At 39.0% G+C, this 26,419-nt stretch overlaps 3 protein-coding genes across 4 annotated transcripts; 1 reads left to right on the plus strand and 2 right to left on the minus strand.

The window, feature by feature from the left end:
• Nucleotides 1-76: 76 nt before the first annotated feature.
• On the minus strand, nt 77-8,621 carry LOC127632601 (histone-binding protein RBBP7-like). The gene is made up of 12 exons (XM_052111281.1): nt 8,471-8,621; nt 7,896-8,040; nt 7,646-7,791; nt 7,020-7,193; nt 5,953-6,068; nt 5,694-5,854; nt 5,441-5,567; nt 5,268-5,345; nt 5,036-5,112; nt 1,594-1,651; nt 1,339-1,449; nt 77-525 (listed from the first exon to the last, which is right to left on the minus strand). The coding sequence occupies exons 1-12, from the start codon at nt 8,484-8,486 to the stop codon at nt 457-459; spliced, it is 1,278 nt and encodes a 425-aa protein (XP_051967241.1). The 5' UTR covers nt 8,487-8,621; the 3' UTR covers nt 77-456.
• A 1,208-nt stretch (nt 8,622-9,829) lies between these two features.
• zrsr2 (zinc finger (CCCH type), RNA-binding motif and serine/arginine rich 2) lies at nt 9,830-15,262 on the plus strand. Its single transcript, XM_052111538.1, has 11 exons — nt 9,830-10,018; nt 10,165-10,244; nt 10,344-10,407; nt 10,495-10,603; nt 10,861-10,947; nt 12,017-12,055; nt 12,159-12,274; nt 12,375-12,588; nt 12,660-12,715; nt 13,404-13,513; nt 13,662-15,262. Exons 1-11 carry the CDS (start codon nt 9,909-9,911, stop codon nt 14,573-14,575), a joined length of 1,899 nt encoding a protein of 632 aa, XP_051967498.1. The 5' UTR covers nt 9,830-9,908; the 3' UTR covers nt 14,576-15,262.
• A 1,532-nt stretch (nt 15,263-16,794) lies between these two features.
• Nucleotides 16,795-20,126, minus strand: LOC127632811 (AP-1 complex subunit sigma-2-like). 2 transcript variants are annotated; one of them, XM_052111595.1, is made up of 5 exons: nt 19,870-20,126; nt 19,365-19,543; nt 18,951-19,059; nt 17,720-17,857; nt 16,795-17,643 (listed from the first exon to the last, which is right to left on the minus strand). In XM_052111595.1, exons 2-5 carry the CDS (start codon nt 19,541-19,543, stop codon nt 17,596-17,598), a joined length of 474 nt encoding a protein of 157 aa, XP_051967555.1. In that variant the 5' UTR covers nt 19,870-20,126; the 3' UTR covers nt 16,795-17,595. The 2 variants fall into 2 exon arrangements, with proteins under 2 accessions (XP_051967555.1, XP_051967556.1); XM_052111596.1 differs by lacking the exon at nt 19,870-20,126 and adding an exon at nt 19,704-19,853.
• Nucleotides 20,127-26,419: the final 6,293 nt, after the last annotated feature.

Genomic DNA, 26,419 nt, shown 5'->3' on the forward strand with positions numbered 1-26,419 from the left:
GCTGTACTTTTATTTTTCATAATTGAATTGCAAGTACAGCTAAATAATTTAGGAATACAAAAGCATTTTAAAAGTTATTACAAAAGGTTTATTGCAAATTGACACCAGATTTATGCACAAAAACTAGAAATTGTTATTGTGAAAAAGCCACACCAGGCTGTAACTTCTCAGAAGTGATTGAACATATAGTGCAGTCGGTTACTCTTTCTCCAAATTAGAAGCATCCAGATAATTACTTTTCTTAAACCATAATTTACAGCAATGAATGGAGGTGAACTATTTAGAAAAGCATTTACAGAAGGAGCCAGTAAATTATAATGGATCTTGTAAATGTAGAGTGGAAAGTAACCACATGGATCATTTCAGAGTAACACTGAAATGCAAAAGCGCAAGAGTAAGAGGCCATGAAGAATGTTGCAGGGTTTTAATGAGATGTGGACCCTGCTGCTGTTTCAGTTATGATGCCTGCCCCTCCAGCTCTGATGCAGGGGTGTCTGGCTCTTCATCATTGTAGATATTCTCAGCCTGGAGAATAGAAGTGAATTTTAATCAGAGACCACACTGATTAAAAGTTATAGTAACTAGTGCAAGCAAAAACTACCAATTAAGCCACACTTAAGAGAAATCATAGCCATTAAAATTACTCGTAATATTTATTTGTATAGCGCTTTCATATCACGCATAGTTTCAAAGCCGCTTTACAGGAAATCATGCATTAACAAAAAATTAAACTAATATCTATAAAGTCTTAGTGATCATTGTGTAGTTAGGTTAAATATTACCGTAAATTGTGTATAAAAATAAATAATTGTATTTAGAACCCCTATAAGCAAGCAACACAAAAATTGATAAAAATAACCGTGGGAGGAACCATGCTCACAGTGGGGGCCAGTTCCACTCTGGCTAAACATCATGAATATAATGCCAATATTAGTTTATATGTGTCTAGTTCAAGTCATGGTTTAATTTTTTTTTTTTAAATAAGCATTAAGGTCCAGTGTTTAAAAAAAAAAAGGAACTTTTTTTAATGAACTTTATAATTTATAAGTCCATCCTGAATTAACTGCAGAAATTCACATAGATGCATTGTTCCTTGTTAGTTGGCTGATGATGGCTTTTGTAGGCAATTCAATTCTAATTTATGTATTCCATTTCAAGAGTGTCATCAAAGAGAATTAATAGACAAAGGTGATGCAGGCAGAGATAAATTATGAGGTGCACTGCATGTTCAACCGGAAGGTCATTTCAGTAAGGTTCGGTGGGGTCCATCCCAAGTCATTATCAGTCTCAAGAATTCTATTTTACCAATCACTAGTTTCTATGTTTTGCAATACTTACCATCTGCCATACTTGCATAATGTTGTCCTCTGACACAGAACAGATTACCCAAGGTTCGTTTGGGTTCCAGGAGAAGTCTGAGATCTTAGCTGTGTGCCCTCCATGAATAAACTTCCAACACAACAATAATTGAGGTTAAATGTGAAATTAAAAACATTACAATTTTGGAGTTACATTGTGTCCATAATTACGTAAATATTTTTAGTAGGGTAGGTCTGGCATTTGAAACATTTTTAGCAAATACTCTTGACTAACCAACAGCTCAGGAGGCCCATCCTCAGCATCCTCTGCAGATTGCTCTTCTCCGATTTTACTACAATAACATTTAGGGGGCAAAACCATAATGATACAATCAACAATACAGGAAAAATTGGGAGGTTTTGGAAATTCTTTGTTCTTCCTGTAATTTACTCTGTAGACTTGGTGAAACAGCACTTTGTTCCACTGTATACTTGTTAGGGATGTCCCGATCTGATACCTAGATCGGTATCGGCTTCGATACTGACGTTTTTAGACGGATCGGGTATCGGTCTGACGAGCCCGACCCAAATCCGATACTCTGTGTTAGTCATGTTCGTTACTGTCAAGCTTAAAAAATGACATAAAAGAACTGTTAAAACACCATTAAAGCGGTTTATATGACTCGTGCATTTTATTCAAAGCCACTTGAAGACACGCGATAGCTCTGTGAATTGCAATAGGCTGTGTTTAATAAGTAAACATATAAATGCACGCGCAGCTTCAGCCCGTTAGTGAATGGTGCTTCAGTTTACACACACACGTGCGGCTATTTATAGCCTTCACACGTGCACAATAATTGAGCGCTACAAACGAACATCTCAGATGTAGATGCTCAGCAGTTCGGTTCACTTATAATATGGACTTAGAACGGCACTAGAGGTGCATTTAACCAGAATTTAAATAAGAAGCGAATTAAACTGTGAATAAAAAGTGTGAGGGTTTAAAAGTTAAAGCTGTCATGGAGAGACTCACAGCAGAGATATGAACTCTGCAGGGTTTATTGAGCAGAGGATTGAAACGGTGATGTAAACATTGTGAGTAAATCCAGTTAAGCAGAGTGGCAAACAGCAGGTAAGTAATATCCAGACAGTGTATAGACACGATGAAAGAGATAACTTACAACAATTTTATGATACTTGCAGGCAATAATGAAGACACATGTTTGACATAGTATTTCTGAGACTCCAGAACTTTCTACTATCGATGAGAACAGGCACAGAGTGTGAAAGTGTGTGAGAGAGAGAGAGAGAGAGAGAGAGAGAGAGCGCGGGTGAGAAAGCGGGGTATTTATGCAGTCATTGATTAGCCACTAATGATATGCAGGTGCGTGTAATCAGAACTCGGGGAGTGCCAGTATCCAGTAGGCTATGCTAGTTAATAATAAAGTGTTTCTTAATAAGCTATACATTTATATTGAAATAATGTGAAGTTAAAGGTTTGTGTTTCTTTACATATTAAAGAGTACACCCAATTATTTCCACACAATAATGTAAAGATATTATAAACTGATTATGCAAAAAAACAACACTGGTATCGGATCGGGATCGGTATCGGCCAATACTGAGATTTCCGTTATCGGAATCGGATCGGAAGTGGAAAAAGTGGTATCAAGACATCCCTAATACTTGTATATAGGGTTGCAGCAGTATACCGGTTTCACAGTATACCACGGTTTGAAAATTGATGGTTATCATACCATGTACATTTGCTTATCTACGGTACTGAGAAAAAAATGCAACTGGACGGAGAATCTCACATGCGCGTGCACATCTCCATTTCTCCTTGTCTTCCTGTCAGACTCATCAACTTGCGTCGCGTCACACACACACAAACACACACAAATGCAGCGGAGAAAATGTCAGAGAGAAGTGAGGCAAGGGGGTCTGACATGAGTGTGTGTGAGTTAAAGCAGTGTTTCGCAACTGGTCTATTCGGACTGGGTTGCGGACAGCAGGGAAAGAGCAATGCCATGCCAATCCCATTGAAGATATTTTGGCGGCCGCCCAAGTGATCGACTATTTAGGACTGCCGAGGCAGATTTAATGATAATCTCGCAAACGGCTAAAGCAGACATGGGCAATTTACGGCCCGCGGGCTGGATCAGGCTCTCCACATGGTTTAATGTGGCCAGTGGCTCATTTTATCATAAAAGCGTTTTTTTTCTTCTCATTGGATAATTCAGTTAACTTGCATTGGGACGTCACGCGCCTCCACAAGCGTTTAAATGCTTAGGGTTGCCAGATAAGACACACAACACCCCCAGTTTGAGATTTATACTTGCGCAAATTGGAAATATTCCGCCAAATGTTGTACTTATTTTGTGCAATCTGGCAACCATGTACACTAGTGCCCTTTTTCTATCTCTCGCTTTCCCCTTTGAACAAATTTAGTGATCTGTAGTGCAATATTCTGCTCAAGGAAAAGTGTTATACGGCTACTCTGTGTCCATACTCTGAGGCTGCTTGTGATGTTTGGTGCTACTAATTTCGCAGGTAAACCTTCTCAGTGATTAAATTAAATATAGAAGTAGATATCGGCATCGACAAGTGGAGGGATAATCATTGACGTGCGAGCAAAAGCAAGCAATGTAGAGAGTGTTAAATTGAATAATATATTAACAGGGAAGTAGAGATGGTAAAATAAATGTATAAGCTCAAGCCTTTATTCAGTTTTTTAATGCCTGATAGAAAAGTATCTATCTTTGTTGAGTAATACAATACTTTAGGCAATTGCAGAATAGTTCCATTAGTCACAGAAAATTGAAATATCTGAAAATTGAGTACACAACTATTTTAAAAGACACAAAATCCAAATCAATGCAGTGTATCCCTATGCACGACTTAAAGCCTGATGTGACCCCTTTACCAAAATAGTTGCCCACCCCTGAGCTAAAGGCTTCTCTTCTGCACTTTCGCATGAGTGCAACTATTATTTAAGACTTGCACACTGACCTAACCATGGTAATAAGGAGCCTTTCCTTCTGTGTAATATGTGTATAAATATGTAATGTTAGTTAACAAATGGGATAATAATGTGCTCATATAAGTAAATATGCTCTTCAATTTTTAAAAGGGGGGAGAGAAAACTTCCTGATGTCAACAACTAAAATATGTCACTTGATGCATGTCTTGTACTTGAAAACCATGAACAAATCTATGCAACATAAAAGGAAATGCAACCTAGGATACGCCACTTGATTTCCGATGTAAAATCTGTCCAGAAGCAAAACCAGTTGAGAACCACTGAGATAAAGGTACAGACAGCAGCAGTATATGTTAATTGTTAATAATCAATGGACATTACTTTAACTAAAATACATCAGCTGTGTGAGCTTTTAATTTAACATGCTTTAGTTATATTACATGTTATAGTTATCATGTATATAATTCTGTTTATTATAATTCTGTTAGCTTTCTTATTTTTTCTATTTATTTTATTTTCAAAAGGGAGACTTTTTTTTACACATACTTCAATAAAATAAATGGTTTCAAGTTTCAATTATAATAAAGCGTTTGCTCAAAATAAGTAATTAAATAAAATAACCCTTCTTTTTTTACTGATAATAGTAATTGTGTAATACCGTATACCGTGAAACCGTGATATTTTCTGAGACTGTTATCATACCGTGAATATCTCATGCCGTTGCAACCCTACTTGTATATGGTATATGCCATACCTCAGATCCCAAACATTGAGACGTCTGTCTGTGCCACTGGAGGCCAAGATGGTCTCATTATGGGGAGACCACTGGACCTGTCAAGAGCAACCACCATCCACAAATGTGAAACACAGTAATATAAGCAATTCAAAACTTAAACAATGCTAACATGCTTAATTACTTATGTATTATTACATAAGAATTAAATCTTTAATAATACATTCATAAGGTACTTTTACAGTAGTGTTACCTGGAAGATTTCATCCTTGTGTGACTCGAATGAGTGAAGTTTCAGCTTCAGGTTACGAAGATCCCACAATGCAACAGTCTACAGTGAGAAACAAATGTGAGTATAGTAGAGGGTAAATCTTGAAAACAGATGTATATGTTTAAGTGATTGTATTGTTTAGAACTTTTACAGACCTTGTCTGCTGAGCCAGTGGCAAGAATGAACTCGCTGTAGGGGTTGAAGGACAGGCAGTTGACTTCGGCTGTGTGGGCGTCCACAGAGTGACTAGGCTTTGCTGTGTTATTGGATCGTGTGTCCCAGCTGAAGGAGAGGGACATTTATGTCTGAACTCAAATATAAATAAAAACATTCCGAAACTATTTGTTTTTCATATTCTATTCTGACAAGAAGTTTAATATTATTTCCACAATGTAATGCTTTGCCTACATCATAAGTTTCTGGTCATCAGCCACAGAGCCAAACAGTGACTCATGCAGAAGGTGCCAGGAAACATCTTCCACCACAGCTGTGTGACCTGTGAAGATGGTTTTGGCGTCCACTATCTTCCCCTCTTTTGGATGAGCACTGATATCCCATAGACAGATCGTCTAATAGTGAAGAACAATTAATAATTCTAAGTACAACATTTGAGTGCAGAATTAGATTTTGTTTTTTCCTTTGAATCTGCAGCCATAAGCTAACTCACATGGTCGTCTGAAGCGCTGAGCAAGTTTCCACTCAGGTTGTGGTTCCAGGACAAACCATATCCTTCCTTCTGATGCCCCCGCAGTCTCAGGTCTGGACTGCACTCCCCATTGGGGTCTGCGAATGGATAGTTCAGAGTCATTAGTAACAGTGAAAGTCTTAAAATTAGATTTTACCTTAAAAATGAGAATTTAAGGTAATAATATACTAGATCAAAGATGTATAAATTTTTTTCTTTGGATCAGTTGAAGGGTTAAATTTTATAGTTTTTGTTTTAATCACAGTCTTTTGACGGACATGTCCTTTAAATTTAGTCATATTAACTGTGTGGGTGAAAAACAGAACACTATACAAGTCCTTTTTTCCTAAAAATCTCCACTTTAACTTTCACTTTCAGATATAAAAGAGAGAGGAGGAGATTTAGAATAAAAAAGGACCTACATTTTGATCTGTTTCTCACCCACACCTATTATATTGCTTCTGAAGTTATTGATTTAACCACTGGAGTCATGTGGATTACTTCAATGTTTCCTTTATGTGATTTTTGGAGCTACAAAGTTCTGATCACCATTCACTTGCATTGTATGGATCTACAGAGCTTAACTACTCTTCTAAAAATCCTTGTGTTCCTCTGAAGAAAAAAAATCATACACATTTGGGATTGCATGAGAGTGAGTATATGAGAGAATTTTAATTTTTGGGTGAACCATCCCTTTCACCCGTTTGTAAAGTGGTTCATTGTCGCTGTTCAGCAATTTCTATTCATGAGTCTCAAGAGAGGAAAACCCCAATATATTGGATTATATGAATAAATTCTTTCAAGATATTTCTTCTTCTAAAAACAGATGTTTCTCTTGATGTTTCTTCAGTTTGTGTTAATATCTTGCAGTATAATTTTTTTTCTCGTAATATCTACAGTATGTTTGAATTAAAATCCTTTATCTTCATGGTGAGTCTTTTTCGTCTTGCATTCGTTATCATCGACAAAGTTAAAAGAATACCTTTTTCAATAAACATTTTTGTCAGCAATTTCTTTAACCAGATGAACACTGGTTGAAAGGTACTGACCTGGTTTGGATGGGTGTTTGGTGTAATCAAACACCAGAACATCAGAGGTGGGGGTCTTGGTGGCGATGATGCAGGGGTTTTGTGGCATGTATCTGGCTCTGTTCACCTCTCCTTCATGATTGATCTTAATCTCAATCTCGATCTTTCCACTCACTGACCCAAATCCTCCAAATTCTTAAGAACAATGCCAATATACATTCACTTACAAGTGTCAAATGTTCAGCTACTGATGTAAAATGTATTTTAATCCTTGTAATATCAGGTTAATTTGTGAACAAATCAGTTTGAATAATATAACAAAACACTTTTTTTTGCTCATTGTGAAATAATAATAATAATAAAAATAAAAACATTGCAGCAGTAAAAATGAGGGTTGTGTTAAATAAGTGTGAGCATCACTGTATAAAATGATAGCACCTTCAGCAATGACCTGCTTTATGCCCTGCATGCATGCGTTTTAAAAATACTTATTGATCAACTGAAAATAGCTTTACCCTAAATGTCCAGTGAGATCAATCATACCTGCTGAAGAAACACAAACACAAATCAAATCATCTCAGTATCATGACGTCAAAGCTTATTAGAATACAAATTTAGTGTACATTCAAAGTCAGATCAGTGCTTACCTCCTTTCTCGCTGTCGTAGTGGGACGCATCAAACTGAGCGTCATCATTAGGGACCTGAACACTGGCGATGACCAAGTGGTTCTGCTCATCTGACGTGTGAGTTCCCAACACAAGCCGGTGAACTGCATAGTCCTTTCCTTCAGACCTGCAAAAATGCATATCAAGCAATTGCTGAAGACAGACAATTATTTATCTATCGGTCTTCTTTGTTTCAACAGTAGCAGGTGGACAAGCTTGTTATTGAATTACCTGTTCACATCAGGAAGCCACTGCACCGTTAAACTCGGCCACTCAAGTGCATGTGTCATGACTAGATCATACAGGAATGGTGTGTTTTTCTTCCAGATCTTGTATTCCTCGTTTATTACTCGCTCCTCCACAGCATCATCGTACACTAGGGAAAACAGATAGAGCAAGGTAAATTCAAGTCAAAAGCTGCAAATGTATATTTCAAAATAACAACTAAAATAACAGTTATAGAAAATAACTGGGAATTGTGTGCACATGACTACTCATGTCCCTCATATAGTAGTGTATATAATTCATTGTAGTATTTCAATGAGAACTGAACAACAGCAGCTCAATTTACACTGAGCAACAATAGCTGATTAAAGTCAATAGATTGGTTTTTATCATGTCAATAGCCCTAAATTACGTGAACCATGTGCATTTGATGAAGAAGAAGAAAAAAACTGTATCAGACTGTGACACTCATTCATTATAATGTCAGAATGTGGGTCACATCCATTAGCGCATGCGGCTAAAGCTAACCAACTCTGCCAAAAGAAAAATACTGCATGTAATTCACCATGCAAAAATTTTACCTTCTTTGTCTGCCATTTCGGCGTGTTCTTCTGCAGGGTAGTCACTGAAGGAACAACGGGAATTAATTCCAATAAACCGAAAAACCCAGGCTTCGGGGTTTTCACTCTTCAGGTTCCGTCACTGCTTGCTAAACCCGCTTGCATCCCAGAAGCGCTCGTGGTCTCCGTTTCACTACGGAGTCGTTCTTGTGAACCAATTCTTCTTGAAAACCAATTCGAAAAGCATTTGTAAATCACGTGACTGTAAATAATGTAGGAGTAATACAACTGTGAGATGAGAATTGGTTTAATGATATTGAAAACAATTCATATTTATATAAAATTATTATATAAAATACAATTATTAAATTATACAATTTTGCTGTTCACAATAATGTTGGAAGAGTAGCCTACATTTGATAATGTAAGCATAGCGACAAATATTTTACCCAAAAAAATGTAATTTAGAATGCCTTGCAGAAACTTCTTAGATCACTTTAAAGTGAATAGAGCTGTTCAGATGTAAGGTCAATTTGCAGGCAAACCTGGAAGGCTAATTTGCCATGGGTTTGCTCTGGAATTTCCAAAGCTTTTTTTTTTAAACTTTATTTATTAAATATCACAAAGCATAAAAGCAATACAGATAAACATGGAAAAAACAAAACAAAAAAGACAAAGAATGAATATAGATACAGTTTTCAATGCTTTGGGATTAACAGAGCTTTGGATAGTTTCCATGTAATTGTTTAGATCATTTCTGAATAGAGAAAAGAGAGGTTTAGAGCCAGTACATTTATGTATGTGAAATATAGCTAGAAGGAAACACAAATTAATTATGTAATATTGTCCTGTTTTCTCTTTTGAGTAGTCAAACAAACCAAAGAAAACATATTTAAAGCAGAAAGAAAGGTCACTTACAAAATAAGATTGGATAAACATTAACAAATCTGACCAAAATTTCCCTGTGTGGGTACATTGCCAAAACAAGTGAATGACATCTTCATCAGGAGAGTGACAAAAACAGCAATTCACTTCAATGTCTGACTTATATCTCCTAAGAAAGGTTTTGGTTGGGTAACATTTGTGAATTAATTTAAATGTTATTTCTTTTACTTTATTGGTAAGCAGATACTTAAGAGACAAAGACCATACTTTTTCCCACGGTAAATTCTCTACAATATTATTCCAGTTGGAATTTCCAAAGCTCGGAAATGCAAATTCTCTTCCGGGTTTCATGTTCATTCAAACGAACCTAATGAACCGATTCGCTAATTGAATCGGTCCAGATCGAACTGCTCACTGCCAATCTGAGCATGCGCGTTCAGCACCTTATTACAGGACGACAACTAAATGTGACGTCATCTACATGCGCGAATTGACGGATTGATGTCAAATGTGTTTAATCTACTGAAAGCTTCTGCAGTTGTCTACCAACGCGAAATGTATATAATGGTCAAAAATGACGGCTAATGAATCTTGCTCTTTGCAGACAGATCCTTCAGAGACGCAGGACTCAAATCTGACCACTGAGAGACGGTTAGATGACTGTGAAAATGCTCATGTGCTCAGGTGTTGTATGGGGCTTTTCGTGTTGTAGTTTTATGTTTCAGCAGCTATAAACAACAGTGATTCTTTAAAAAATCATATCAGATATAATAAGATGACAGTAATGAAATATTTACCGTACCTTTAACACAAAAAACAAACTTTTTCAGTCAAAAACAACGCCGGGCAGTTCTTAAACGAGAGAGAAGGAAAAGAAAGCGTCAAGCTCTTGCTAAAATCAAAGAAGCAGGTACTGGTCCGAGTTATCACGTCTTACCCCTTTCCATGTAAACATGGACCTCAACATAATTTCAGCTGTCATTATGCAAATTATCTTTTCCATCTCTAGATCAGTCACAAAATGATGAAGACCAGACTGAAGTTGATGAAGAAGATAATGCTGAGGAGGAGAGGTTTGTCTTCCAAAGTTCTATGTGATCAGTCATGGTAAACTGGACAAAATGCAGGTAAAAAACATGTCAAACTGTGTTGCAAACTAGTGAGCGTTTACATCAGGAATGGATGGAGAGAGAGAGAATTGCACAGGAAGAATTCAGGCTGAAGAGTGAGAGAGAAGAGGCAGTGCAAAAGAGGAAGGAGGAGGAAGAGGTGAGCTGGTAGTTAATATAATGTCTCCCTTCCAATATTATATAGAGTTAATGTCTACTGTCTACATGGACTTGTTGTGGTTAAATTATACAAGTAGTGAGAAATACTGTAAAGTCTAAGTGTTTAATTTTAAATAAATGAATTAAGTGACGTTCTATGATGGCATGAACTAATGAAAACCTTCAGTTTCAATCAAAATGCATGTAATGGCTCAAAACCCTCTGTTTTGTTTCCTTCTTTCCTTGCAAAAACAATAGATGAGGATTAGAGAAGAATGGGAGGAGCAACAGAAGAAAGAAAAAGAAGAGCGAGAGCAGAAAGAACAGAAGAAGAGAGAGAGAGAGGTGATCTGTGTACTCGGAGGATAAAGATGCTGATGTCTACATATATCCTCTCTATATCTTAATACCTCTTATGTCAGTACCAGATGTCATGAATGAATCTGCTTTAATGGGATAGTTCACCCAAAAATGAAAATTATATCATTATTTACTCGCCCTTATGCCATCCCAGATGTATATGACTTTCTTTCTTCTCCAGAAGAAGAATGTCTCAGTTCTGTAGGTCAACACAATGCAAGTGAATGGTGATCAGACCTTTGTAGCTTCAAAAATCACATAATGGAAACATAGAAGTAATCCATAATCCAGTAGTTAAATCTATATCTTCAGAAGCGATATAATAGGTGTGGGTGAGAAACAGATTGAAATGTAGGTCCTTTTTTAACTGTAAAGGACTTAAATATTGTTATTTTTTATCACCCACGCCTATTATATTGTTTCTGGAGATAGGGATTTAAACTCTGGAGTCATATGAATCATTTTTATTTTTCCTTTGTGATTTTTGGAGATGCAAAGGCCTGATCACCATTCACTTGCATTGTGATGACCCACAGAGCTGAGAAATTCTTCTAAAAATCTTTGTGTTCTGCAGAAGAAAGTCATACACATCTGGGATGGTATGAGGGTAAATAAATGGGTGAACTATCCCTTTAAAAGATCATTCCTTCAATCATGGGTTAACATACACTCCACATGCCTTTTGTACCTCTATTTCATGTGTACATATTGTGTTTTTATAAACATTCAAAATGAAATGCTCCTTAATTTCCTTAACTAAGATACACACAAATGTTTGATAATCCAGCAAGTGTCCAGATCAACTGAAGAAAATGTATCTTTTAAAAATGTCGCCTGTTGATACAATGAAGCAATACAAGATGTGAACTAAAACAATATAAAATACAGAATGTCTTCATTGTAATCAGTCCAATTTTAACTGCAAAAAACGGTTTGCATTAGTCCATAATATACCAATAATCTGCCAAGTTGTCTTAACAAATTCTAGCAGACATGTGCTTGCACACCACAGAATTTCACCTGCCATACTGTGTATGTTTTGCACCACTTATAGGAAGCTGTGCAGAAAATACTGGATCAAGCAGAGAGTCAGGTAAACAAGAAAAAACTAGCTTCTCATGTCATCTATCTATTGGAAACAGCAGGGTTTTTTTAATTTATAAAATTTGTTCTAACTCCTATTTTGCTTCATTTAGCTGGAAAATAGTGGTCCCTGGAAAAACCCTGATGCCCCGAAGGATCACGGAACAGAAAAGGACAAAGCAAACTGCCCCTTCTTCCTTAAAACGGGTGCTTGTAGGTTTGGGGACCGGTAAGTTTATTAAGCTATTCAAATCATATTTTTTGGGGAGTTTTCAAAGTTTTTGTCTCTAATTGCTCTGTCTTCTAAATTACCTGTGTTTAATGGATAGGTGCTCCCGTAAGCATGACCACCCAACATGCAGCACCACTATGATGGTGAGGGGGATGTTTGTGACGTTTGGAATGTCGCAAAGTAGACGTGATGACTATGATACTGATGCCAGCCTGGAATACAGCGAGGAAGAGGTGCACCAGCAGTTTCTGGACTTCTATGAAGACGTTCTGCCAGAGTTCAAGAATGCAGGGAGGGTGGTGCAGTTCAAGGTAACAAACATTTTATTAAATGGTCAACATAATAGAAACGCTAAATTAATCTTGCCCCATACTTTTAATAGGTGAGCTGCAACTTCGAGCCCCACTTGAGAGGAAACGTTTATGTTCAGTATGACACGTAAGTCCAGTATTACTTATTGCCTCAGTGTAAAAACCAAAGCCATAATTACATTTGTTCGAAATTAGATTTTTTGATGTAATTATTTTTATAATACAATTTACAGGAATAGTTTACCCCAAAATTTTAATTCTCTCATCATTTACTCACCCTTATGCCATCTCAGATGTGTATGACTTTCTTCTACTGAACACAAGCACAGATTTTTAGAAGAATGTCTCAGCTCTGCAGGTCCATCAAGTGAATTTGTACCATAATTTTAAGCTCCAAAAATTTAAATAAAGGCAGCATAAAAATAATCCATAGGAGTCAGTGTTTTAAATCTCTATCTTCAAAATTTATATAATAGGTGTTGGTGAGAAACACATCAGTGTTAAAGTACTTTTTTTACTATAAATTCTCCTCCCTGCCCAGAAGATGGCGATATTCACAAAGAATGTAAATTGTCAAAAACGAAAGAAAAAAATGTGAAAGTGGAGATTTATAGTAAAAAAGGGTTGTATGGATTGCTTTTGGATGTGCTTTTGGAGCTTCAAAACTTTGGTACATATTTACATGCATTTTATAGACCTACAGAGCTAATCTATTATAAAAATATTTCCTTGTGTCCAGCAGAAGTACGAAAGTCATTCACATTTAAATTTTTGGGTGAACTATTGATTTAATATCAGTGTTTTTATGCCTGCAGGGAGAAGCAGTGTAATGAAGCTTTCATGATGTTTAATGGCCGCTGGTATGCTGGAAAGCAGCTGCAGTGTGAATACTCCCCAGTAACTAGATGGAAAACAGCCATATGTGGTGAGAAAAACATGAGTCAAATACAACAGATTCTCAATCAGAGCTTTGTTTATAAGCCTTTCTCAACTTGATAATCTAACCTGCATTTTACATTTCTTTATGTATAATTGTTCTTCGTATGCTTATTTTCTTTTTCTTATACTATCAGGTCTATTTGACAGACAGAAATGTCCAAAAGGGAGACACTGCAACTTCCTCCATGTATTCCGAAACCCAGGCAATGAATTCTGGGAGGCAGATCGTGATCTTCATATGTCCCCTGACCGTGGTGGAGGCTTTTCCGGCAGGCACTTTGGAAGCAGAGATGGAACGTGGTCCCAGCGTTTGACTAGCCCTGAGAGATCTCAGCGCAGGAGGACGGATCGAAGGAGTCACAGTCGTGAGAGGTATAGTCACAGAGATAGGCGGAGTTGCAGCAGGGAAAGGCGGAGAAACAGTCGAAACTGGGAGAAGCGGAGTCGTAGCAGAAGCAGAGAGAGAAGGAAGTCGCAACAGTCAGTGATAAAAAGATCACGACCTCAGAGAGAGCAGTCCAGAAGGAGCAGGAGCCGATCACAAAGCAGAGACAGGGACCGGCTGGAGCATGGTGAATGTACATCAGCAGACTCAAGACAAAAGAGATCAAAATCACACAGTCCGGATCTTGCATCCAAAAATGGGTCTGTGAGGCGGAGAGTTCAAAAGAGAGAAAGCAAAAGCCCAGAGAACTCTGACACCACAGAAAGATCTACAGCTCAACATCACCACAAGCACTCTAAAAAGACCAAGAAGAAGAAAAAGGGCAAAAAGAAACACAAAAGAAAGAAGAGTAAATCACGCACCCCGAGTTCCGCAGGGTCTGGTGAAGATTCTGGGAATGAGGAGTGTGATGCGGCTCCAACTAAATCAGAGAACATGAGCACAGAGGCCCCTGCTGGAGATTGTGCAGCTGTGGAGACTTGTGCATGTTCACCGGAAGATACAGTAGAGACCCAGTCTTTAGAATGTTGTCAGCCACAAGAGGAAACCCATTTCGTACTTGCAGACATTACCAGCTCTGAGAACACCACACAATCTGGATAAATATATACATCAACTGTATATCTGTTCTCCTAAAGCAGCCATTGTTTTATTTTAGTTTGCATAGCAAAATGCTTCGATATTGCTGTAATAAATGCTGATAGATGTGTTGTCTGTATATTTGTCATTAAATTGAAAACTTGGGAAAAGTGCTAAAGGGTGATTGCTTTAAGAATGACATTTTGTTGGAAAGCAATTCTAGGGGATTCTGCTTGCCCATGCAAAAGTTGCCACCATGATGCGAGGGTGTTGTTGGTGGTTGTCTGCACCTTGCTGTGTAGTTACTAGGGTGTTCAAGCTAGATACTCACACACTCCAAGTCTTTGATATTCTGGCCCCTAGATTTGGCTTGGGTCCCTCTTTCAGTGCTTCAGGTGTTTTTACCCAGCTGAAGAATTTGAAGAACCGATAATTTTTGTAGGACAAATAATGTTGGACGAGTTTAATACTTAGGGTTACCCTAAGTATGAAGGCTGTTTAGCAAGCCAGTAACTACTTAAACAATCTAATTACAGCATCTACAGTTGATGTCAGAAATATACATAAGTTGTTTTTGTTATTATTATTATTATTATCTATGTCTTGTTGCTGTTTTTGCCTTGTTTTTGTATTGTGCACTGGAAGCTCCTGTCACCAAGACAAATTCCTTGTATGTGTAAGCATACTTGGCAATAAAGCTGATTCTAATTTACATGCACTTAGGTTGAAGTCATTAAAACTCTGCACACATTTCATATTAGCAAACTATAGTTTTGGCAAGTTGTTTATGCAGTTACTTTGTGCATGACATGAGTAATTTTTCCAACAGATTACTTCACTTTTAAATGACTATCACAATTCTAGTTGGTCAGAACTTTACATTACACTTAAGTTTGTGCCTTTAGCAGCTTTGAAAATTCCAGAAAATTATGTCAAGCCTTTAGGCAATTAATTTCTGATAAGCTAATGAGAGTCAATTGGAGGTGTACCTGTGGATGTATTTTAAGGCCTACCTTTAAACTGTCTTTTTGCTTGTCGTCCTGGGAAAATCAAAACAAGTCAGCCAAGACCTCAGAAAAAAAAATTGTGGACATTCACAAGTCTGGATCAACCTTGGGAGCAATTTTGAAATGCCTGAAAGTACCACGTTCATCTGTACAAACAATAGTACGCATGTATAAACACCATGGGATCATGCAGCCATCATACCACTCAGGAAGGAGATACACTCTGTCTCCTAGAGATGAGAATAATTTGGTGTGAAAAGTGCTAATCAATCCCAGACCAACAGCAAATGACCTTGTGAAGATGCTGGAGGAAACAGGTAGACAAGTATCTATATCCACAGTAAAATTAGTCCTATATCGATGTAACCTGAAAGGCTACTCAGTAAGGAAGAAGCCACTGCTCCTAAACTGCCATAAAGTGCACATGGGGACAAAGATCTTACATATTGGAGAAATGTCTGGTTCGATTAAACAAAAATAACGGTTTGGCCATAATGCCCATCATTATGTTTGGAGGAGAAAAGGTGAGGCTTGCAAGCCAAAGAACACCATCCCAACTGTGAAGCATGGGGGTGGCAGCATTATGTTTTGGGGGTGCTTTGCTGCAGGAAGGACTGGTGCACATCTCAAAATTGATGGGATCATGAGGAAGGAAAATTATTTAGATATATTGAAGCAATATCTCAAGACATCAGACAGGAAGTTAAAGCTCAGTCACAAATGGGTCTTCCAAATGGACAATGACCCCAAGCATACCTCCAAAGTTGTGGCAAAAAGGCTTAAGGACAACAAAGTCAAGGTATTGAAGTGGCCATCACAAAGCCCTGATCTCAATCCAACAGAAAATCTGTGGGCAGAACTGAAAACGCATGTGAAGCCTACAAACCTGACTCAGTTACACCAGTTCTGTCTGGAGGAATGGGCCAAAATTCCAGCAACTTATTGTGAGAAGCTTGTAGAAGGCTATCCAAAACGTTTGACCCAAATTAAACAATTTAAAGGTAATGCTACCAAATACTAACATGTATGTAAACTTCATACCCACTGGGAATGTGATGAAAGTAATAAAATCTGAAATAAATCATTCTCTCTACTATTATCCTGATATTTAATTCTTAAAATAAAGTAGTGATCCTAACTGACCTAAGACAGGCATTTGCTAAGGTGTATGTAAACTTCTGCCTTCAACTGTATATATAAGTAAGGGATCTACAATGATGTGGCCAAAACACTGCATTATCTCACTTTTATTTTTAATTTCGTTTTGATGAAGCTTCATAGGACATGTATTTCCAAGAGAAAGGTAGATAATCATAGTCTAATAAGAAAGTATACAAAGATAACGTGATTTAAATGAAAAATATGCATGAAAATGGTGAAGAAGATTCTTTGGCATGGACATAAAATTGTAACCGTTAGTTGTTAATCTGGTCACTAATACTGAATACACGAAGACTTAAACATTGTTGAAAAAAGTTCTCAGTGTCCAATTTACAGTTCTACCAAATGTCTGCAATGTTATCTGTCGTCACTTTTTGTATTTCCCTTTTTTAAACAGAATAAGAAAGTTTGGTCCCTAACAGTTCTGCAGTTTCTTTTCTTAAACAGAGACAGATTCAGGCCCACATTGCATTGATCAGGACCAACAGGGAGTTGCATAAAATACTGGCAAATTGTATCAGATAAGTATTTTAAGGCAGCTGAAGGTGAGAGGTAATGTTTTAAGAGAGAGGACATGGCAAGAAAGGTATGATGATGCGGACACAAATCTGTGCTATTATGTACTGTCCTAAACCTGAACCCAAACAGATGAACACTATGGGAAATTTGCATATCTACAGTACCAGAACTTAGAGGTGTAGATTTCAATGTGCTCAATTCCCTAAGACATTGTCAGTAAAAAATACAGACTTCGATACCTAATTGTTTCTGTTGGAAGTGCGGATTTTAGAACACTGCTAACCTAAAAAGCAGACATAGAGAGCATGTCCACAGAAGAAGATGTGTTCGTATTTGGACAGGATGAATTCTAAAGTTTTATGTCAGTCCAATCTCCTCCAGAACGCTACGTGGTGTCTCGGCATCCTGCAAGAGAATCAGAAGGAATCAGCATGCTGACGGTTCAAACAAGGTGAAAAAGAGCAATGTGTGCTTTCCTCACCTCCTGTAGCATGTCAGCCTGCTCTATGGCTTTCAGAACATTCTTCTTTGATGTCTCCTGGGCTTCTCCACCCAGTATAAACTCATCCAAGATGTAATAGGCCTTTTCAAAGTTGAAGATAATGTCCAGTTCACATACCTAGTGTTCAAGAACAATGTTACAAAATGAACAATTAAAATACATTTAATTCCTCACTAAAGAAAAACGCAGAAACTATGCAGAGAGTAAAAGATAGTAAAGAATGCCCAATATGTTGTCATTAGTGCCAAGCAGGGACTAAAAATGTAATGTTTTACATTTCGGTTTGTTCTGAGCAGAAACAGTATTGTTTTGTTTCCATTCCAGCTTTCCTCAGCCTCATTTCCAAACAGTAACTGGTTCAATACTCATAATAACAAGTATGTAAATATAATGGTTTTATTATCATTATTATCTGTAAGCAATGTCACAAATGTAAGCAGCCTTGCGCCACAGGTAATCCGATGTTTTTTTTTCATTAATGCTGTGAAGCTCTGTTGTGCAGCATTTTATTTGACCAAATACAGAATTAAAATAAATTATTATTACATTTTAATTTGATTAAAACTGTATGTATCAATTTGATTAAACACTATTTGATCATAACATTTCATTAAAACATTTAACATGGAATCCAGAAAAATTGCAAGGGAAAACGCATCATCTGTATTTGTAAGACTTATGCAGTTATTTTAATCAAGTCATTTTCTGTGTAATTTCATCAAAAATATGAGGCTTTTTATTTGTTGATTATAGTATCGATTTAGTATCCATACCGATTAACCAGGGTTGGTATCGCACTGAAGCCAAACTTTTGGTATCAGAGCAACCCTACTGGGCACATATGGACTAAACGTCCCCTTTTACCGGCCGAATGATTTTTATTGTATACTTACATTGGTTTTAAAATAGCAGTTTCTTTCAGAATTAAAGCACATGCTTATGTTCTACTAAAATGAGAGAGGCCTAATTTTTTCAGGCAACAGGAAATGGCATAATTGTGGTTTCATTAAAAAGAAAAATCCTGGTTACCAGCATTAAAACAAATGTTGTTCCATTTTAAGTTACATTCAGCAAAATTATTTTGTTTGTTTTCGGTTTTTGTTCCTTGAACCAGTTTTAGTCCCTGGTGTCAAGACAACAAACTTTGCCACCAACCGCTTGAGACAGAAAAAAAAAATGCAACTTGAAAAAATGCTGACATCAAACTCACACTGCCAAAATATTTATCCAGCAGCTCCACATATCTGTGGATGATCTCCAGGGTTATCAGCTCATTTTCCTGGTCCTCCACAGCACAGCAAAAGTAAAGACTGGCATATCTGATATACAAAATAAGTGCACCATTTACACATACAAATTTGGTAACAATACAATCTTTAATACCAGTACTCACAAAGTGAAATGTTTTTCTCAGTTCCTCTTTCAGTGCAAAGCCACACATACCAACTAGTAGCACAGGGATATAAAATAAACCTAAAATCTTTCAATCAAATCTATCTATCTATCTATCTATCTATCTATCTATCTATCTATCTATCTATCTAGATATCTAAAACTTAACCACAATGAGTCTGGTAATTTATTTCATTCTATTTTTAAACATCATCCAGTGTCATTATCTTACCTTTTATACACTATTTTCAGATCCCTCCATTCCAGAAAACTGCACATTTTGGGTTTGCGTGCCAGCACCATCTGTATCACCTCACGAGAGGTTTTCTTCTTCTGTGTGTCAGACAGGGGCGCGTACCATTTCTGAAGTCGCAGCTTTCCCTGCCTGCTAAAGAGCAGCATGAACTGCATCTAAAAAGAAAGAGAAACGAGGAATAACATACCAGAAACCGTTTTATGCATCATAGAATTCAAGGCAAGCCAAACTAGTGTTCAGCACTTCCAACCAGTTCTACCCATTCTCTGTGGATTTAAATTAATATAACAGAAATGTTCGTTTAGAGTGAATTACTTTGTTTCTCGGCCGCGTCCGCTGAAAAAAAAAGACGAAAGATCGTTGCAAGCGGCTGCGGCCATGTACATAACCAACAAAATCTCGCGTATTAAAATATTCGCAAACGAGTTTTTGATTGAGCCACAGTAAAGTCCATCGATACAATTAATGAGTGTTATTTTACCTTAAATAATATATTACGCTCGATTTCGTGACGGATGGCAGTAAACGTCCCTTCCCGTGAAGAGTCCCGTTACATGGACGAATCGCCCTCTTCCTAAATCATCGCAACTGTGACCTCTCATTGGCTCTGTCTCTTCGCTGACACTTTGTATTGGTCTAAGCTTTAACCGAGTGTGCATGAAGCTCTAGGAGGGTTTTGTTGATGCAGTGCATCGCGGAATGCATGCATAAAAAAAGTTGAATTCCTCTGTAATGAAAAGAGGAAAATGTTCTATTTATGAGCAATATTACTATTACTCAAGAGATAAACATTTAGTGCAGTCGATATATATCCGCCCTTGTACATATAATACAATAATGTGTATGTATTCCGTGTAACTGTGTGTAAAAATAATAAAATACTGTTTATGTATTCTGTGTAATAGTGTGTACAAAAATGCAAATTGCATCCGTTGTGTTGTCTGACGAAAACGCTACCCAGATCCATATGTAGCCAATAGAGGTCGCACTTGCCACAGAGAATCAGCACACTGAAAAACCAAGCAGTTCCTCTCGTCACTGCCGGGTGCGGTGGCGTGCGCCTGTAATTCAAGCTACTGGAAGGCTGAGGCTGCGGATCGCTTGAGTTCAGGGGTTCTGGGCTGTAGTGGACTATGCCGATCGGGTGTCCACACTAAGTTCGGTATCGATATGGTGCTCCTTGGGGAGCTTGGGACCACCAGGTCGTCTAAGGAGGGGTCAACCGGCCCAGGTCGGAAACGGAGCAGGTCAAAGCCCCCGTGTCGATCAGTAGTGGGATCGCACCTGTGAATAGACACTGCAGTGCAGCCTGACCAATACAGCGAGACTCAGACCTTTTGGTTTTATAGTTTTCTGTGAGGATTTATCTTCTATTTAAAAAACAACGACAGATAAAAAAGATGTTAAAATTAAATGATCAAATGTGTGCTTGTAATGAATGAATTAAGTTTCGACATTAAATTGGAGAACAAATTAATTTTATGACAGTTTTTATTTTATATTTTGCAGTGCATCTCATATGTTATTAAATCACCTTCAAAGTCCCAGAGTTGACGAAATGGAACATTTATAGCGCCTCCCCCTGGAAAATATGTGAAATTTCTTTCCAGGAACCATAACAGCATCTCATGACCAAGAGGTGGAGCCCGAGACAAGCAGACGCAAGAACAAGCCACGAACTTTCACTGAGTGAATATTTCAAGTGTTTACCCTCATGTCATTCCTAACCTATGCTGTTATATTTCTGCGGAACATTGAACTGAAACTTTGAATTATCTTTACTCACCACTTTTACATACGGGGACAGTTCATAGTGACCATGACTGTCAACGTCCCAAACAAAATAAATAAACAACAACATGACCTGAACAAACTCAGGGTTGGTTTCAGGTTGACAAATTCAAACCAATTCAATGAGGTTTCATTGGTACCATGATGCAGACCTGGCCAGAGCCACTCAGCATGCCCTAGATTCAAACTCATGACTCCAGGGGTGAGAGTCAGCATCTTTACTTGCTGAGCTACCCAGGCCCCCGATGTCACTGTAACTGAATCTATAGTCCAAGTCTCCTGAGCCATACATCAGTTTTGAGTAAGAAAAAAGGCAGAAATGAAAAATTAGCAAATGTTTGGCAGTGGGGTGTGAAATTAACATTTTGGCTCACTGGCCACTATGGCTAGTGGTTTTCCAAGGTCACTAGCTACTCAAGATTTTCACTAGCCAAAAATCCCCCACCTCACAAAAAGTGATAATGGTAACTTTGTATCTAAACAAGAATAATATGAGTTCAGCAGGGCACAGGCATTATGGTAAATATCCAAAGGCAAAGGCCAGTTAGAACAGGAGTAGGATAGAACTGGCAGATAATTTTTCCATAATTCATGGAAGTTTCAACCCCTTCAAATTGTACTTACCTATGAACATTTACTATTGTTCAACCATTGTTTTTATTTTTTTTATCCCCTTTTCTCCCAATGTTGAAATGCCCAATTCCCACTACTATAGTAGGTCCTTGTGGTGGTAAAATTAGTTGAATACAACAACAGAGTGACGCAGGATAAAAGTCACTAGAGTGACATTTCCATATTAAAATGCACTGTATGATGAATTTATGTGTATATAAGTGTATGAACATACATACACTGGTTGATACGTTAATTAAAATACACACATTCAAAAGTGTATTTTTATTTAAACCTAATATTCTTCTTCTCAGACCAACATTTCTGTAATTGCTCATAGACTAATTCTGTTCATTCATTCTTCACATTTATGTTTTGCATTTATTGTGCATTTTACTATCACTGTAAATTAATGAACGTATTTATGTTTCATTGTTTATTTCTAGAAATGAAACACACACACATCTGTATTTGAGTATTTGTTCCCATGTATGCTATTAATTTAAGACAGATTTATTATCAGTTATCTATACTAATGGAGTACCTTTGTCTGTACTTATATATCTTGTGTGCTTCATTACACATTTATACCTTAACAGAGGAAAATTTTAAGTATAATATAATTGCCCTATTCTGGTCCCCAGTTAAAATGGTCTAGAATCACAACTACTGAAGACATTTTAATGACATGTAACTCTGTGGTACATCATTATACCACAAAGTATAATGTACACATTGTATCACACAGTATGAAGATAATATTTTCTGGTCTCAGGAATGTGATAGAGAGAAAACAAACAAACACAAGTGATATAAGATGTATATTTATCAACTAGTTTTATAATAAATGACATATTTATATATTTATATTACACTCACTTAAAACTTACTTAAATAATCTATAGTTTGTACAGTATAAGAATCATTGTCTATATATGGAAAGTCCTCATAAGTATAGCCTCACAAACGTGTGTGTGTGTGTGTGTGTGTGTGTGTGTGTGTGTCTGAGTCAGCAACCACCAGCAGGATCAAGCAGTAAGTAAACCTATCAGAAACCAGATAGGTCAAAAGGTCAGAAATTCAGAGCAACATCATTTTTTTTATTATTATTCTCAGGCTGCAGCAGTGAGAAAGAAATATCTCAATCTAAAACCATGAGGACACTTGAGTTGTGTTGCCTACTGTTTGCAAAGAAAATCTATGCACTGTAGGTTTCGGTTGATCTTTCTCTCCTTCAGTGTCAGGAGTAGGCCTACATTTTACTCCAGAACCTGCTGATCTATAGGCTTAGTGTTATATTAAACAATAGTTGTGCGAACCGTAGATAATATTCATGCACTTGATATGATTAAAGGCGGTTTTACACGGGACGCGGTCACAGCGCTTTCTTTATTAATTTTCAACGAGACAGAGGAGGCAGGCGGCAGGACGGATGCGGCAGTTGAACGGCGCCGCTTTCCAAGCTCGTTCACGAGAATCCTGATGCTTTGTTTGGCACGACTGCTTGCGCACCGCAAGATACAAATATTTGATCTTTGGGCGGCTGCCGCTTGTCACTGACGAATCAGAGCTGAATTTATTCACAACCAATCAAACGACTCGTAGCTTTTATGTAGTTAAAAACAACATTGAGACGATTATACTCACTGTTGCTGAATTTCCTCCTGACAAATATAGAGACATAGGAAAACAGCACTGTGGAAGTGAGTGGACGAATTGGTGTACCAGGTGAAAATAGACTACGGAAAAATGTATTGGCCTAGCTTATGTTTGACGACTGTGCAATGTATTCAAATGGGCCATGGACCGTCTGCTTTTATTTTGTCTTCATCAGCAGGTGTCTGAAACATCAACTTGAGATATACAGAAAATACAATTTCCCAGTGGTTTATTTCTTTATTGAGTGTTTTGTGGATATTGAATGTTCATTTCTTGCCCTCCCATTTTAATTATTGATGTAATGTTATTTATATTATACCAATTTGCCAATAAAAATGTGAAGTAACATGCAGTCTATTTCTTTAGTCATTAAAAAAATGCAGAACTCATTAAATGAAGACAGGTGGCAAGACACCATCAATTACAATTAAATTGTTTAGCCTTGATATAATTTTACATTAATATAAAAAATAGCTAATTACAGTATCCATCCATCCATCCATCTTCAACCGCTTATCCGAAGTCGGGTCGCGGGGGCAGCTGCTCCAGCAGGGGGCCCCAAACTTCCCTATCCCGAGCCACATTAACCAGCTCTGACTGGGCGACCCTGAGGCGTTCCCAGGCCAGTGTGGAGATGTAATCTCTCCACCTAGTCCTGGGTCTTCCCGAGGCCTCCTCCCAGCTGGACGTGCCTGAAACACCTCCCTAGGGAGGCGGCCAGGGGCATCCTTACCAGATGCCCAAACCACCTCAACTGACTCCTTTCAACGCAAAGGAGCAGCGGCTCTACTCCGAGCTCCTCAGGGATGACTGAGCTCCTCACCCTATCTCTAAGGGAGAAGCCCGCCACCCATCTGAGGAAGCCCATTTCGGCCGCTTGTACTTCATGACCTAGTTCTTTCGGTCATGACCCAACCTTCATGACCATAGGTGAGGGTAGGAACAAAAATTGACCGGTAGATCGAGAGCTTTGCCTTTCGGCTCAGCTCTCTTTTCGTGATAACGGTGCGATAGAGCGAGTGCAATACCGCCCCTGCTGCCCAGACTCTCCGGCCAACCTCCCGCTCCATTGTCCCTCACTCGTGAACAAGACCCCGAGGTACTTGAACTCCTTCACTTGGGGCAAAACCTCATTCCCTACCTGGAGTACGCACTCCATCGGTTTCCTGCTGAGAACCATGGCCTCAGATTTAGAGGTGCTAATCCTCATCCCAGCTGCTTCACACTCGACTGCCAAGCTGATCCAGTGAGAGCTGAAGGTCACGGATTGATGATGACATGAAGACAACATCATCTGCAAAAAGCAGCGATGAGATCCCCAGCCCACCGAACCGCACACCTTCCCCACCCGACTACGCCTCGATATCCTGTCCATGAATATCACAAACAGGATTGGTGACAAAGCGCAGCCTTGGCGGAGACCAACCCCACATGGAATGAACTCGACTTTGTGCCGAGGACCCGGACACAGCCCTCGCTTTGGACGTACAGGGATTGGATCAGCCCTAAGAAGGGACCCCCCACCCCATACTCCCGCAGCACCTCCTACAGTCTCTCCGGGGACCCGGTCATACGCCTTCTCCAGATCCACAAAACACATGTAGACCGGATGGGCATACTCCCAGGCCCCCTCCAGGATCCTTGCAGAGTAAAGATCTGGTCCGTCGTTCCACGGCCAGGGCCAAAACCGCATTGTTCCTCTTCAATGTGAGGTTTGACAATCGGCCGAACCCTCCTCTCCAGCACCTTGGAGTAAACTTTACCAGGGAGGCTGAGAAGTGTGATACCCCTGTAGTTGGCACACACTCTCTGATCCCCCTTTTGAAGAGGGAACCACCACCCCGTTCTGCCACTCCTTAGGCACTGTCCCAGATTTCCACGCAATGTTGAAGAGGCGTGTCATCCATGACACCCCTCCACATCCAGAGCTTTCAGCATTTCTGGTCGGATCTCATCAATCCCGGGGCTTTGCCACTGCGGAGTTGTTTGACTACCTCAGTGACCTCCCCAGGGAAATAGAATCTGATCCCCCATCATCCTCCGGCTCTGCCTCTACCATAGAGGGCGTGTTGGGATTTAGGAGTTCTTCAAAGTGTTCCTTCCACGCCCAATAACCTCCTCGGTTGAGGTCAACAGCGTCCCATCTTTGCTGTATACAGCTTGAATGGTTCCCGTTCCCCCTCCTAAGGTGGCGGACGGTTTTCCAGAAGCACTTTGGTGCGGACCGAAAGTCCTTCTCCATGGCTTCTCCGAACTTTTCCCACACCCACTACTTTGCCTCCCTCACGGCCGAGGCCGCAGCCCTTCGGGCCTGTCGGTACCTTGCAACTGCCTCCGGAGACCTCCGGGACAACAAATCCCAGAAGGCCTCTTTCTTCAGTCGGACGGCTTCCTGACCACCAGTGTCCACCACGGTGTTCGAGGGTTACCACCCCTTGCGGCACCTAAAACCTTGAGGCCGCAGCTCTCCACCGCGGCTCGGCAATGGAAGCTTTGAACATTGCCCACTCGGTTCAATGTCCCCAACCTCCGCGGGGATGCCTGAAAAGCTCCGCCGGAGGTGTGAGTTGAAGATCTCGCGGACAGGGACCTCCTCCAAACGTTCCCAGTTCACCCGCACTACTCGCTTGGGCTTCCCAGGTCTGTCCAGAGTCTTTCCCCACCCCTGACCCAACTCACCACCAGATGGTGATCGGTTGACAGCTCTGCCCCTCTCTTTACCCGAGTGTCCAAAACATATGGCCTCAGATCCGATGACACGATTACAAAATCGATCATCGACCTTCGACCTAGGGTGCTCTGGTACCACGTACACTTATGAGCATCCTTATGTTCGAACATGGTGTTTGTTATAGATAATCCATGACTAGCACAGAAATCCAATAACAAACATCCACTTGAGTTCAGATCAGGAGGCCGTTCCTCCCAATCACGCCTTTCCAGGTGTCCCTGTCATTTCCACGTGTGCG

The sequence above is a fragment of the Xyrauchen texanus genome, chromosome 39 (genome assembly GCF_025860055.1).
Source record: "Xyrauchen texanus isolate HMW12.3.18 chromosome 39, RBS_HiC_50CHRs, whole genome shotgun sequence".
Lineage (NCBI taxonomy): Eukaryota > Metazoa > Chordata > Actinopteri > Cypriniformes > Catostomidae > Xyrauchen > Xyrauchen texanus.

What these genes read in the sequence shown, in the direction of transcription:
- LOC127632601 (XM_052111281.1), bottom strand. An exon ending in CAAACACCCATCCAAACCAG is followed by an intron (nt 6,069 to 7,019) that starts GTCAGTACCTTT and finishes ATCCATTCGCAG; the next exon opens with ACCCCAATGGGGAGTGCAGT. An exon ending in GATGACCAGAAACTTATGAT is followed by an intron (nt 5,568 to 5,693) that starts GTAGGCAAAGCA and finishes CCTCTCCTTCAG; the next exon opens with CTGGGACACACGATCCAATA.
- zrsr2 (XM_052111538.1), top strand. Translation starts at nt 9,909, where the DNA reads ATGACGGCTAATGAATCTTGCTCTTTGCAGACAGATCCTTCAGAGACG. An exon ending in TGGATCAAGCAGAGAGTCAG is followed by an intron (nt 12,056 to 12,158) that starts GTAAACAAGAAA and finishes TGCTTCATTTAG; the next exon opens with CTGGAAAATAGTGGTCCCTG. An exon ending in GCTTGTAGGTTTGGGGACCG is followed by an intron (nt 12,275 to 12,374) that starts GTAAGTTTATTA and finishes TTTAATGGATAG; the next exon opens with GTGCTCCCGTAAGCATGACC.
- LOC127632811 (XM_052111595.1), bottom strand. Translation starts at nt 19,543, where the DNA reads ATGCAGTTCATGCTGCTCTTTAGCAGGCAGGGAAAGCTGCGACTTCAG. An exon ending in CTGAAAATAGTGTATAAAAG is followed by an intron (nt 19,060 to 19,364) that starts GTAAGATAATGA and finishes TTTGTATATCAG; the next exon opens with ATATGCCAGTCTTTACTTTT. An exon ending in TGGATAAATATTTTGGCAGT is followed by an intron (nt 17,858 to 18,950) that starts GTGAGTTTGATG and finishes CTTGAACACTAG; the next exon opens with GTATGTGAACTGGACATTAT.